Source organism: Sparus aurata, chromosome 16 (assembly GCF_900880675.1).
Source record: "Sparus aurata chromosome 16, fSpaAur1.1, whole genome shotgun sequence".
NCBI classification, from domain to species: Eukaryota; Metazoa; Chordata; class Actinopteri; order Spariformes; family Sparidae; genus Sparus; species Sparus aurata.
Window position 1 is genome coordinate 27,128,558 of NC_044202.1, and position 15,396 is coordinate 27,143,953.

General features: G+C 41.8%; 1 protein-coding gene across 7 annotated transcripts in view; it reads right to left on the reverse strand.

The window, feature by feature from the left end:
• Positions 1 to 15,396, reverse strand: part of daam2 (dishevelled associated activator of morphogenesis 2) — a 136,980-nt gene that overhangs the window by 52,517 nt on the left and 69,067 nt on the right. For all 7 annotated transcript variants that reach the window (XM_030443354.1, XM_030443355.1, XM_030443359.1 and 4 more), the window contains one exon: positions 12,224 to 12,313. In XM_030443354.1, coding sequence (XP_030299214.1) covers positions 12,224 to 12,313 — 90 coding nt within the window. The remainder of the gene's footprint in view (positions 1 to 12,223; positions 12,314 to 15,396) is intronic.

Here is a 15,396-nt window from a genome sequence, read left to right on the forward strand (position 1 = left end):
AACATTTACTCTGGCAGTTTCACAAGCTGGAGTAAAGTACTGTAATTTTTGTTTTGGTACAAATGAAATGATCACAACATGAGGTTTGTTTTAAGGGTCCTAGTCATATCAGTCCATACAATTCCTAAAAATGTGCCCATTTAATTACATTTCTGAAAGGATCAAATGATTTGTGTGTGCTTACTTCTTGATCAAACCATTTTGGGAGGAAATCACAGTTGATGACCTGTATTAAAATATCATGATAAGAAACCAGACTCCAACAAACGGAGCTAGTGATAAATGAATAGAGCAAACAATATACTTTTGAGAGAATAGAAATAGAGTTGTGTTTGTCTGTATGCATACACATGTGAATAGCACTGAAGACTTTATATGTATATTCTGAATGTTTTTCCGCTTATGTTCTTCTTCTGGGTGAAAACATCCCACTCACATGCTCTGCTGCTACAGTTTAAGGTCAACCCCTTCATTCTATTACAGCAAATACACACTTACACTAACTTGTACATTCCTCATGTCTGGTAACATTAAATATGATTTACAGTCCGATTGCAGCAAAGGACAACAGAAAACCCCAGCAGTGTATCAGGTATATTTCTGTAAGGTGTTCCTCTTGTTGCAACCATCTGTTGAGGGATATATTGTTTCTCTCAAGACCCAAACACCTGAGTAAAACCAGACTTTTTGGCAGACTATTGCATTTGTGGAGGCACCTGTTGAAAGAGTAGATGAAATGACATATTACAGCTCCTCCGCTGTTATGCTACAAGCCCTCTTAAAGATTTCTAAACTGCCAAAAGGTTTCACTGACAATAGTAATTTAGCAGATTGTTAGAAACTTTCAAGTCCAAGTTTCAGGAACAACTGGGGTAGAAAGGTCAAATTAGCCATATTTAAGAGCAAAGAGCACTTTAATGTCAATTTTAAATTACATTTTATATAATGAGCAAGAGCACGAGATGATGGGCGGTAAACAATACCAGGTGATTCAACATGAGCTTAGTTATTGAACCTGTTGAACACTCATATTAGACGGCTCCACAAAAAAGAAATCAGCATATTTGTCCAGGACACCAGGACATGAGTATATTGGTTGCACATGCACCAAAATCTGTGAAACACATGATTTTTCATTGGTTGTACCTGTGCGAGTTATATATAGCAGGTCACACTAAAAACATGTATCCAAGAAAATACTTTTAACTTATACTAACTGGGTGCTGAAACAGTTACATTTGGACTAATATTAGCCTATAAACATATTTTCTATAGATTTGTCAGTGTGTAGTAGGATTTACGTATGTCTTGTACATGTGCACGTCCGTGTGGGACTGGCCATACACTAACTAATCATTAGGCCATTAAAGTTATACTCAGCCAGCTCTATAGTATGTATCTTTAACAATATATATATATTTTTAAATAATAATGTAGGTTGATTTATTTAGGCCTATTTGATTACGTCAAGTACTCTATACACAAGAACTTTGTGTTTTTATTTTTTTAACAATTGAGGTCCCAAATTTGTGTCATGTGTGCTCTGGTTCAAATGAAGAAAAACATTTATCTGCACCTTTATTCCTCCTTATGATCATTTACATAATTTTAAAAGAAATTTAATTAAATGTGTTAATGGGGGTACCTAAATTATGTGCTGGTGCACCTAAATGAAAAGGTAAGGTGTAAAAAGTTAGTCTGAAGCCATGTTTTCACTTCCATGTTGTCCGAGCTTTGGCAGCCAACTTGGCCCAGTCGCTCCTTCAAGTGTAGTCTATACATTGGCTCTCAGAGACATGCTAACATGTTTCCATGAGGTCTCCAGTTTCTCTGGCAATTGGAGCGCTTGTTAGGCAGCTCACACTCAGTTCCCATGTGTTCAGAGAGGCCCAGGGGGTCCCCTGTCTGTAATATGGGGGCTCTCATGAGCTGTCAAAAACCATGAAAGCACTGGCAAGCAGCACAGTACTGAATTTAACACTGTATAAGGCCACTTCATACACAAAGGAGAGGAATTACAAAAGGAAATAAAAATCCAGATATAGTGGGTATGATATTGATATTGGATTCAGCTCAATTGTATAAGGGACTGTTTTGCCTTGGCGGAGGCATGTGCTCTACAAGTTAAGCAATTATTTATCATAAACTTGCAACTGATGTTTATAAACCTCTACATTGCTTAATAAATGGTTTATTCACAGTGAAATAACTATTAACTAAAGTTTAATTAACATAAATTTATCATTTAGCTTTGATGATCCTAAAATAAATTGTTAGCAAAAATAATTGAGTTTGATGTTTAATTTGGCCAGAAATGAAAGACACAACTGCACCAAAATATACCAACATACTCATTCAGTGATTACCATTAGCACTTTGTTACAGCAAGACATTGTAATGCACTAGCTGTCATTAAAGTATACATAAGTCAGTATTTCTTCTGTACAGCACTCTCTGCTGCAGCTGGCAACACAGCATGTTCCTGTCTGCGCAATGGGATTGTCCGAAATTACAAAGAGCCGATCTCTCCATAGGTAATATTTATCTAAGGAAGCCGGTATATTAAGTCTCACCTAGGGCAGCAGGAAATGGACAGGATATTGAATGCTTGCCGCCTGTTTCAGGTTGCTAACATTACACATATTTTAGCACATGCTCCAGCAGAAGTTTTTGCCAGGGGTCACATTCGTGTAAAGCACACATGGCGAATCATTTATCCTTAAGCTACTGTTATGTTAGACGAGGCTAGTGTGTGGGTCCATATGGTACCATCAGCTAGCACACTTTAAAAACGTATATGGCATTCCACTCACAGAATCTGAGATGAGGACACATATTAATATGAACTTGGAAAGCAAAACTAATATCACAGAAATTTTTTTTTGTAATTAGTTTTTTTGACTCTGATAAAGGGTCATATTGAGTGGTAATGGGATGATAGCACAGTGCCTGTATGTGTGTGTGTGTGTATATGTCACTACAGCATTACTAATGGGAATCTCTCTCTCTCTCTCTCACAAAAAATTTATTAAATAGAATAACATAGATAGATAAATAAAAAGAAAAAAATGGCAGAATGGCAAAATGGCATATAAGTAATTAACGTTTGTTTAGAATCAATAAAGAAAGAAACAATTAACAACAATATATTAATACAATATGGTAGGAGTCAATGTAAAAAGAGAAAAGAAAAACAACAACAACAAAGAAACAGATCAAGAACAAAAACCCCAAAAAAACAAACAAAAAGCCCACATGGAGTAGAGGAGGTGATTGGTGAGTGAGGAGACAAACTGCTGTCATGTGTTGTTGTGCTGCTCGTCTCTCAGGCTGTGACAGGCTCTCACATATCAAGCTGCTTCTATGGCGCTGACACTGTTTTCTCCAAGTACGTGTTGCATTTTTATCTGGTCAGAGAGTGAATCAAAATCTTGCCGTTTGCATTCAATTTGTGTAAAGAACTTTGTTCTAATGTCTTGATATGCGCTACACTGTAGCAGGAAATGTGTCTCAGTCTCCAGCTGTCTGTGTGGACAGAGCCGACACAGCCGGGCCTCTCTGGGCAGCCAGGTCTGCCGGTGTCGGCCCGTCTCTATGGCCAGGCGGTGGACACTGAGTCTGTACATAGTTAAAGTCTTTCTCAGTTCCTCATCAGTCACGGTGGTCAGGTACTCTGTCAGCGTGTACTGTCTGTTTAGATCTGAATAACATTGAAGTTTGCTTTGAGTTTTTGTGGTGGATGCCCAATAGTTAATGTAATTGTCTTTTTGTTTAGCTATAATCTGGTTGGTCCAGATTTCGTGGGGGCGGTCCTGAGGCCTGGTGCTGTTAGAGGAGGTGAGCCTCAGGACCAGCTGGCTGAGGGGACTCCTCTCTATCTGCTCCTCTTGGAGATGGAGAGCTTTGTAGTGGTAGGAGTTTGGCTCACTTGCTTTTAGGTGTTTGTAGAATTTGATGGCTCTTTTTTGTATCCCAATTAAAAGGGGAAATTGGGCCAGTTCAGCTCTGCATCCATTATTGGGGGTGTTCCTGTGAACTCTGAGGATGCTCTTACAGATCTCAGTGTGCAGGGTTTCCATTAGGTGTTTGTAGAATTTGATGGCTCTTTTTTGTATCCCAATTAAAAGGGGAAATTGGGCCAGTTCAGCTCTGCATCCATTATTGGGGGTGTTCCTGTGAACTCTGAGGATGCTCTTACAGATCTCAGTGTGCAGGGTTTCCATTAGGTGTTTGTCCCATTTTTCAAAGTCTTGGTTTACAAGAGGACCCCACACTTCACTACCATAAAGAAGGATTGGTTCGATTATAGATTTAAATATTTTCAGCCAGATTCTAACAGGTATATCAATGTTTGAAGACTTTTGTATAGCGTAGAAAGCCCTTCTTTCCTTGTCTCTGAGATCATTCACGGCCAGATTGAAATTCCCTGTTGAAGTAATTTTTAGTCCTAAATATGTGTAGCTGTGTGTGTGTTCTATGTCAGTGGAGCCCAGTAAGAACCTGTGTGGGTTTCCCTGACTCCTGGGTCGTTTCTGGAAGACCATAATTCGAGTCTTTTCCAGATTGACTGTCAGTGCCCAGGTCTGACAGAAGGTTTGCAGATGATCCAGTTGTTGTTGTAATGCCTCCTTAGATGGAGCGAGCAGTATTACATCATCTGCAAAAAGTAGGCATTTAATTTCTGTGTCAGACAGGGTGACACCAGGGATCTGAGTCTTCCAGGGATTTGGCCAGTTCATCAATATAAATGTTAAACAGGGTGGGGCTCAGACTGCAGCCCTGCTTCACTCCTCTACTTTGGGGGAAGAAGTCTATTTCCATGTTGCCAATTTTCACAGCACGTTTATTATTTGTGTACATTGTCTTAATTATATCGTAGGTTTTCCCCCTGACACCTTTCTCAATCAATTTAAGGAACAGACCATTATGCCAAATGGAGTCAAATGCTTTTTGAAATCTACAAAACAAGAGTGAATTTTGTTGTTGTTCTTGTGGACGTGTTCATTAATGAGAGTGTGGAGGGTGTAGATGTGGTCTGTAGTTCGATGTTGTTGTGTAAAACCAATCTGACTCTTGCTCAGGACATTGTGCTCACTGAGGAAGTTTTGCAGTCGGCTGTTTAAGATGCTGCAGAATAACTTCTCCAGGTTGCTGCTGACACATATGCCTCTGTAACTGTTTGGATCAAATATATTTCCATTTTTAAAGATTGGTGTGATGATTCCTTTGCACCAGATTTCAGGGAAATGTCCAATGTTCAGAACCAGGTTGAATAATTTTAATATGGCAATGTTGAATTTATAGTCACTAAATTTCAACATTTCATTTAAAATGCCATCAGGACCACTGGCCTTCCCTGGTTGTAGGGCCTGGATTTTAGCCAGCAGCTCCTCTTCAGTAATTTGGTAGTCTAAAGGGTTTTGACTGTCTTTAACGACTGATTCTAGAGTTCGTAGTTTGTTGAGGAGATCATTTTGGGCTGAATTCAGTGTAATAGAACTATACAGGTTTTCAAAGTATTGTTTTTCCAGAAATCATTTGAGTCAATGGACTCTTCAGTTACATCAAGTTGATGCTGTTCATGCTGCTGCTTTTTAGTTCGGAGTGTTCTTCTGTATTTTTTCAGTGTTTCCCAATAATGGAGGCGGAGCTCAGGGTTGTCGGGTTGTCTGTGTATTTGATTTGATAAATTCCTGAGTGTTTTTCTCAGATGTCTGCAGTCTGTATCAAACCACTTTTCACTGGTTGACATTTTTGATCTGTGGTGTTTTTTCAGGTTGGATAAATGTGCTGCGTTGTAAAATATGTTGTTCAGACTCTGTAAAGCCTGATTCAGGCCATCGTCACTGTGGGCATATGAGGTGGAAAGAAAATGGTCTAACTGAGATTTAATTGTTTGATGTCTGATTGCTTTCTGGTAGTCGTCCTTGCTATTGGTCGTTCATCTATAAGGTTGATTTGTATAGTTCAATTTAGTGGGTTCAGCTGCATGAGGGTCTGTTAATGTCTTTCTAATGTAGAGTGTTATTTTACAGAAGGGGTTCAGGTCTGTAATGCTATAGTCTACGGTGCTGTTGCCAAGAGGAGAGCTGTGTGTGTAGAGACCATAGGAGTCCCCTCGAAGCCGACCGTTAACCATGTACAGACCCAGTGTTTTACACAGCTGCAGTAGTTGGTGCCCGCTTTTGTTGACAGGTTTATCAAAGTTGTTCCTGTGGGGGTAAGAAGGGAGGGGGATGCTGATCTGGCCAGGTATATGTTTGTCTCCCTGTGGAGTAATAGAATCTGGTTCTATACCAGTCCTGGCATTAAGGTCCCCACAGATCAGTACACTTCCCTGGGCCTGGTAGTGACTGATCTCATCTTCCAGAATGGAGACATGGAGGGATATATGCTGCACACATGAATATGTCTTTATCAGTGGCAACTACTTCTCTTTTTATTTTGATCCAAATTGAAAATTCGCCTATTTTGATTAATTGTATTGAGTGTACAAGGTTTGCCTTATACCAAATCAGCATTCCTCCTGAATCCCTGCCCTGGGTTACTCCTTTTAGTTTGGTGGATGGGAACACTATCTCTCTGTAGCCTAAGGGACAACCAGTGGGCATGTCTCCTCTACTCCAAGTCTCCTGCAAAACTAACACATCTGTATCTCCTAATTCTCTCTTAAAGTCTGGGGTCCTGCTCTTGAGGCCAAAAGCAGAGGACCTCAGACCCTGGATATTCCAACATGAAATAACAAGTGATTTAGATTTCATTTATCTAAAAAAACTAACCTCAAAAAGCATTTAATGTTAAAATGAGATAAACTTCCAGAATTATTTTTGTCAATAAAGTAATTAATTTAAGAACACATTGACTATATAAATTTCAATTTCAAATTTCAGTTTCAATCCATTAATATAAAATAACATTTTTTTTTCAGAACATAACACTCTTTTTTTTTCTTTTTAAGAATAAATAGATAAATAAAGAAATGTATAAAAAGATAAATAAATAAATACATTTGCGTATTGTGGTACCTGACCTACCAGGTGAGAGCAGAGCAGGCCGAGCATCTGCTGGATGTCTCTCAGCTCATTGTGTGGGGGTGTGGGGGTGGGCTCAGGGGCAGGGGGGGTGGTGAGGGTATGGCCTGCTGCTCTCCTCACTGCCTGAGCATAGCTTAGTGGGCCAGGGTGTAGCTCCTGTCGCTGGGGTTGGGGTGGGAGCCTTGGGGGCAAGAGTGGCTCTGGTCTGGTTTGAGGGGGATCATAGCTGCCCTGGTGGGGTCTTAGTGGGACATGGCATGAAGGAAGGTGAGGATGATCTGTTCTCCATTGGGGTTGTCTGGTTGGTGGTCCAGTGGGGGGCCTTGTTGGTCTGAGGGGGTTGTGGGTCGAGTTGCTCCTTCTGCGGGGTGTTGATTGGTCTCTGTTGAGAGCGACGTCTTTCAGTGTCCGGGCGAAGATGGGGACTGTGTTTTTAAACAGGTGGACATGGTCGTAGAGACAGTTGACATCCAGGGTGGGGTGGTGGGCCAGGTGTACGTTGGGCCTTAGGACACAGTCTCTGGACATGCTGCTGTTGATCCTGTGGATGGTGTCAGGGTGGAAGTCTTTCCTTGGTAGCAGGGTTGATATGACCACTCTGCTGTTGGGGAAGGTGGTGGATGCTTTCTCTATCACTCTTCTGAGTGACCCTGACACTCTCTCCTGCTGGCTCCTCAGGTTGTTGAGCCAGTGTGAATGATGATGTGGCTTGGAGATCCCAGCCGCTCCTCTGACAGCAGGTCCATGGCATGTTGGGTGTTTGGACACCAGATTTTAGCCACTGTGTGGATGGGGAAGGGTTTCTTTTCATTTATGAATTTGCCATTGGAGTCGATGAGGATGACAATGTCTGGCTTCTCTCTCTGCTGTGCTGGTCTGGAGGGATGAGGGGTGGTGTTGATCTGTGGGCTGGTAGGAGGTCTGGGTGTGGTGTTAGACCGTGAGCTAGAGATGGAGCTGTGGGTAGAGGGAGGGTGTTGAGTTGGTGGGTCCTGGTTGTTGTCAGTGGGGCTCACAGGGTCCTGGTTGTGGTCTGGGTATGAGTCCAGCTGCTCTTTCAGGGCCTATGTAGCTCTCTCTCTCTCCTGAAGCTCTTCCATCAGAGCAGTCAGCTCTCTCCTGTAGCTCTCTCTCTCTCCTCTCAGCTCCCTCACCTCCTCTGTCAGAGCTGTCAGCAGTACCATGCGGTTCTCTCCATCTTGCTGCAGCTCTCTTACCTCGGTCTTCAGGGTGGTCAGCTCTCTTTTGTAGCTGTCTCTGTCCTCTCTAAGCTTGGTCAGTTCTGTGCTGATGATACAGGAGTCTTGATGTCCTGTGGTGTTCTGGGTCGGCTGTTGGCTGATCAGTTCTCTTAATTGTACCAGCTCTCTCTCCAACACTGTAAACTTCACCTTCATATCAGTGATGGTGTGGTTCAGCTGGGGGTCCTGGGCATGTTCTGGGTTGGTGGGCTCGTTCTCCTCAGGGGGCTGGTCAGTGGTGGGGGTGGTGTCTGTTGCTGGCAGAGTATGGGTGTTGTCAGTGGGGGTGGACTTCTCCTGTTGGGCCCTTTCCTTTATAAGGGGAAAGTCCAGCTCAAATTGTTTGAGGTTCCCGTTCTTATACAAGTTGACTGTTGCCATGATAAGAGTCTGGATCTTCTACCTCTCTGATTTTTAGTTTCCAGCCGTTACATATTCCCTCTTTCTTCACAGATGGGTAGTGGGCACTGATAGAGGAGTGCCATGCTAGTGGCTGGTCTGTTAGGAAGATCAGATTGCTGATATCTCCACTCTTATATAGGTCAGAAAAGAGTGTTTCTGGTTTTTCCTTCAACGCTTTTTGTTTGTAGGCCTTCCTGGCACTTTCATTTTTAACCTCTTGGGGGTAGAGGAGAGGAATAGCCTCTGTACAGGCTCTCTCTCTCTCTCTCTCTCTCTCTGTCTCTCGCTCTCTCTCTCATAGACACCCAACACCCTTGGCTGAGGATCTCAGATCAGATGTGCAGATACAGTTAGTGTATGTGCAGCTTCAGGCCTCAAGAAGATATTTGAGTTAGTCATGGTACACAGAGACCATATTCAAGCAAATTTCCTTACATCACTGCTGACTGGTGTTAGCTGGACAGTATAAGAGGATCAGTGTCAGATAAACAAACCAAAACTTTTTTTTTTAAACTAAACTACAGAAATGAATTCTGATGCTGGTGTGTGAATAATGCACCTATAGAAAAGCGTATCATGATTTCTGTTCATTTAATACATTCATTGATCATTTACCTTGTATGTTCTGTATGAAGTTGCATTAATCATTAATTATATCTTCATACCAGCAATAGTCTGTCTTGAGAATGCAATATCTCAAGAAAGCCTTGAGGGATTTCATCAAATTTTGCACACATGTCCACTTGGACCCTCCAATATTTCAAGAGTGCCTGGAGGGAATATCTTCAAAATTCACACGAACATCCAAGGATGATGAACTGATAACAGTTTGGCAGTCAAAGGTCACAGTTACCTCATAAATAACATTTTTAGCCATTACTTAATAACTTAAATGATGAATTTGACTAAATGTAACACACGTAGGATATGTAGGAATAGGCTCAAATTATGAAGTCATGACATTTTATATCCAAAATGTCGAAGGTCAACTTCACTATGATGTAATAATGTTCTACATAAAATGATGGCCATTATTTAACGCCATAGCTCAGGAACAGCAACTTAACTGGTGCAGCATAGCATATGAAGTGGCCAAGAAGAAACATTAAGTTCTTTAGTTTATGTGAAAACATTAAAATAATTCAATTTCTTTATGTAGTTTCTACTGTACAGCAAATAATTTGAACTTGCTACACAGGGGTGGTTTGGGGTAATGTGTTGGCCAGTTTGTTTTTCAGGTGAACAAAGTTAGTTTGTCCCTTTGTCTTGCCCTCAATGGCTCCCTCCAAGTGTTATCCAACCACAACAACTGGAGCCGTCGCTTGGCTGGAGTAAACAATAGAACCAGTGTTTGTCACTGACAGGAACGGGTGAGGGAAATTCTGCTGTCCTGTGCTCTCCATTCAAATCTCTGTCATGCAGTAATTCATGGAAACACAGGGCACTACTGTGTAGTGTGAGTCGGTTATGTCAGAATAACCTGTGAGTTCTCATTTTCCTGCGCATATGGTTGTTCTTGTCTATGTTGGTTCATGCACATGGGGACAGTATTCATGCCTTCACATATGGACATGCAAGTTATTATCCGATATTGCAGGGCAGTTATTTTTTTCCCTCAGTCTCCGTTACGCCGCCTCTATCCATGAATAAGGGGTCTGTCTGACTTTTCCTGGAGCTTTCCGCTTTGCACTGTTACCCCGGCTTTGCTCTCTGTTTCCTGGCCGGGACACATGGCTGCTTTTTTCACTGTATCCTCACAGAGGAAATAATTGCCAAGGTGCCAAGGTTTTGCTTCCACTAGCTTCTACTACAGCACAAAGGGTTCTCACAAATGTCTGTGGTTGCTTTAATAAGATATTCAATGACTGATATTAGAGGATTACTGAATTTACACCTTTTATGTGGGTTCACATGTGCAAATGCACATTCTGACAATAATTCAATCCCCTTAAATACAATGCAATGTATGCAAAAGGTGCACCAGGCTGTAAGTTCTATAGTTATCATAATGTAACAGGGAAAGGTTTATAGCCTCCTCTTGTATAATATTTACCAGTATTGCATTTCATTGTAAGGTAGTGTGGTGCTCCAGCTTCCATCCTCGCCTTGACATCCCTCCAAATACACCACAATTCCACTGCTGCTCTTTTTCCTAGTAACTTAATACTGGCCTTAATACAAGTACAAGCTTTTACACATGCAGGTGCACACACACGCGTCCGCACACATATACAGTGGAGTGTGTTTACTCCTTTTTGAAAAGGCTGTCAGAGCCCATCATATCAGCAAAGCTGAGCCTGCATGTATTGGAAAGAGGAAGGAGGGGTACGATCCTCATTGTGCTTCCAGCACACAACCCCTTGCCAAAAAACAAATTAGCAAAGAGACACAGGGGAGGGTTTATGACCATTTATTCAATTTGCTATTGAGTGAGAGAGGGGGGCTGAATTCCCCATTTTTCTCCAAGCACAATGTCATTTCCTGGCGGGTATTTGAGACAAGCCTAAGAGTATGAAGAGAGCGAGAGATGTTTTGGCGAGGGGAAAGGGGTGAAAGAGAGGTCTAACCAGAATATTCTAGTTATTCCATGGTATGTTGACAATTCTTAAGCAGCGAAAGGAGAATGCTTGCTCCAAGGTGGGAAGGGATATTCGGAGATTGAGGGCCTTGGAATAGGGGCCTGGGGTGTATTTGTGTACTCTGTGTGTGCTGTATGTGTACATATACTATTGTATTTACTTCTGCCTGCAAAACATATTGTGCATTATGTAGCTGGCGTAATATGTGTACATGTTTCCGATAACGTCTGATTCAGAATTGGTTCTGTTAAGAAGCTACCCTTCAATAACATTCATTGCTGACAGTTCAGATTTAAGCTGTGGGTTCAGGCATCCAGTCAACTGAGGGCCAGCCAGAGACTGAAGCATATGTACAGTAAAGGAAAGCAGGGACCAGTAGATGAGATGGCTGATAGGCAGACTGCAGTTCAGGTACTGACCCACAAGCCATCCTATCCAGACCCAGATCTATAAGTGGTAAATAAATATGAATTATTAACATTTTTACACAACCGGTTCAGCTTTTCTGGCCTTTACAGCACTAGTGGCTCAGGCAACTCCAATCTGTGTAAAGCATTAAGCTGGCTGATTTGAGTCAGTCATATATACACACAGAAAAGACGAGAGCGAACAGTCCAAGAAAATTAGACTGTGAAAACAGAGCTTTTAATCAAGAAAGGACTAACATGTTTATTCATCCCATGGGCTTTTCTAAGTGTGACTCATATCTGACACTGTGGCTACAAGCTGACGCAATGTGATGCGCCACTATTAAACGGCACAGAGCACGTTTTGAGCGAATATACCCACTTAAAACCGAACTGAGGGCATAGGAAGTAAAATACTATAAAATATTATACCAACCCTCACTTTAGGGATTAGGGTTGGAGTAAGTGTTAGCACCATTCGGTCAGTTTAGTCTTGGATCAATATCATGCTCTACCTGTTAAAAAATTACCAAATTGCCATCTTGCAGGGACCAACTCACCTTCTTCTTGCTGCAGTAGATTTGCCATTTCTTCTCATCGGGCAGAGCGAACATGGCCTCCCTGTTTTTATCTGTCAAGTCCAGTTCATCCTGCAACAAGAAGAGACACATTTTGTTGATTTCCAAACCTCTGCACAAACCATTCAGTAGAACTTGATATTAGATAATAAATTAGCACACAAAGAATCACAAAAATATTCATAATGACAGAACCTGAAAAACAAACATAACAGTCAAGCACCATTTTAAGTAGTAACTGGGAGAAAAATGATCATAATCACACCATCCCTCAGGACACAATCCGAAAATCCCTTGTTCTGTTGTCCCTACATTAATAGCGGGATAGAACAAAACATGCAGATCACTGGGTGAGGAGTTCACACAGTGACATCTGATTGGCCAACCTTCTTACTGCCTGACTGAGAGCTGGTCTCCATCGACTACAGAGGAGTGTTTTAATATTCACCCTGCTGTTCTGCTCAATTCTTCCTCTTGGTGCAAGGAGCCTCCTGCACCTTTTGAAATGCATATGAGACCAGGAAATGAGTCTCTGTGTGCCAGGGAGGAAAAGTAAAGTCTTGGAAAAAGAGAGGCAGATAAATCAGGGATGAGGGGAGAAGAAGAGAGGTGGAGGAAGTTGACAAAGAGAGATATACAGATAGAACGAGGAGAAGAAAGAAATACCAAAGGGCTAGGTGGTTTGGGAAATTACTAGAGACAAAAAAAACTAGAGGCGAAGATAAGATGTTCTAGTGCTAGGGCTTTGTGCCCAAGCTCAAACTAATCTCATCATAATGATTCTGCTACCATGACGTCAGCCAGAAGTGCCGGGCCTCCTAGGCCCCCCAGAGTGAAGATGGCTACCGCTGCCAAAGGTGGGGCCCCTTAAAGCCGGGCCAGTAGATTCACAGAGTTTGTTTTCATCCATTCAGCTGGATGGGGTGGGCTGAGGTGGCCCACATTACAACTATTTGACACGATGAGGAATGACATCATCTCTCATCCAGCCCTTTCATGGGATAACCAGCAGCAGCATTATTGTAGCTTTGGTAAAAAAAGAAATCTGAAGGGTGTGAACTTCAAGGGGGTCTAATACAAACTACAAAGACACTTTAGAATCTTTGGTCCAAGTTTTCATCCCAGCAGCATGAATTCAGTGATTAATTGTGACACACACAGAGCTGATCACCCAGGGTCTACATTACCAGCAACTATAAATGCATGCTGCTGTTATTCGTGTACTTGAGCCTCAGTCAGAAAACTAGCCATCTTGAGGTGGCTTATCATCCAACCTCTGACTCTCTGTCCTTCTATCTTTACAGATTTCAGCTTTGGGTTGGACCCAGTCCTCTCTCAACATGCTCAGGCTTCATGGCAGAGAAGCCAGCTCATCTCTGGCCTAATGCCTGGTCGCTGGGTCAAAACCCTGCTGTCCAAGCTGCTGCTGTTTGGAGGAGTTGATGGGGAAATCAGTGAGAATGAGATCCCTGGATATAAACCAGATGGAAACTGAGCATGGCAGATGATCTCTACACTTAAACTTTTCTCTCTCTCCTCCCCGTTACTCCCCAGGCCTATCAATTTTAGGGGAGTTATATACTGCACAGCCAAAGAAAAAGTCGAGATCCAGCCCATCCCTAAGATTCTCAATGGGGTTAAGGTCTGGACTCTATTGTGGCCAATCCATGTGTGAAAATGCTGTCTCATGCTCCCTGAACCATTTCATTTTTTCACAATTTGAGACCTGATGATTCGTGGCATTGTCATCTTGGTACATGCCTGTGCCATCAGGGAAGAACAAATCCATTGATGGAAACACTTGGTCATTCAATATGATCAGGTAGTCAGCTGACCTAAACTTTTAGTTGTGGAACATAGACCTGACCAACTGAAGCAACCCCTGATCATGCCCCCACAGGCTTGTACAGTAGGTACTAGCAAATTGAAGCCTTTTTTCTGATTAGCCTCACTGATAAGCGGTTTTCTTAAGGCTACACAGCTGTTTAGTCCAAATCCCTTGAGTTCTCTTTACGTTGTGCGTGTGGAAATGCTCTTACCTTCACTGTTAAACTTTTCACACTTTTCATGATTTGATTTCGCCAAACGTTTAAGAGATCTCTGATCGTGATCATTCAAGATTTTTTTCACACCATATTTCTTCCTCAAAGATAATGGTTCAGTTCAGCACTATCATTCCAGCTTGTTTTTAATAAAGCGTTGGATAGTTCTTAACCCAATTTTAGTAGTTTTAGCATTCTACTTAGGTGTTTTCTTTGCATGATGCAGGCAAATAATTTGACCCTTCTGAAACGAAAGAGTTCCATCTGTCCACGACCACAGGATATATCTTCCGACAAGGTTGTTTAAGAAATGAGAAGCTACTCACTGCATCAGTTAGGGTTAAATATCTTGTTGCCAGCTGAAACATATCAATAACTGCAGTAATTATCCAATGGAAGGCTCTTACCCATTTGTTTAGTTAAATTCAGATGGTTACCTTGTTTTGGCCAGGCAGTGCATTAGAGGAGGATATACGTAAGCAATGAAAATGAGGATTTAGGTGTCTGAGACACACAGGTTCAACCATTCAGAAGAGCAGGTAACTTCCAGATCTGAATAATGTTACAAATTAAAAAAGGGCATTCAAGATTGCTAGTCATGTTGACTTCAGACTGACTGAACTGCCCTGACGTTCAAATTCCTGTTCCTCAAAAGCAGTGGTTTCTCACATGTGCTGCAATAGCACAGGAGATAAGGTAGAGTGTCAGTGCATTAGGTACATACCTGAAGTTTGTACATGTTTAACATTAGCCAAGCTTACTATAAAGACTAGAGGCAGCTGTTGAGCCCCTACATAAATGAGTTACTATGAAGTTATTTGCAAACAATATAAGTGCATATTGTGATGTTCTGAACTAATCCTCTTAATCCTGGTTCTTCAACAGGGGTCTGCGACTCCTAGGGGGTCCTCAGACTTACTGCAGAGGTGTACTGCACCCCTGACATTTTCCATTATTTTCAGGTATAAATCATTGGGTGTTTGGTTCAGCAATTTCATTTATAATAACTGATGGACACAGTAATATTTCAGTAGTGAAATGAGGTTTATTGGATAAACAGAAAATATGCAAAATGCATCAAAACTAAATTAGACAGGTGCATAAATTTGGGAA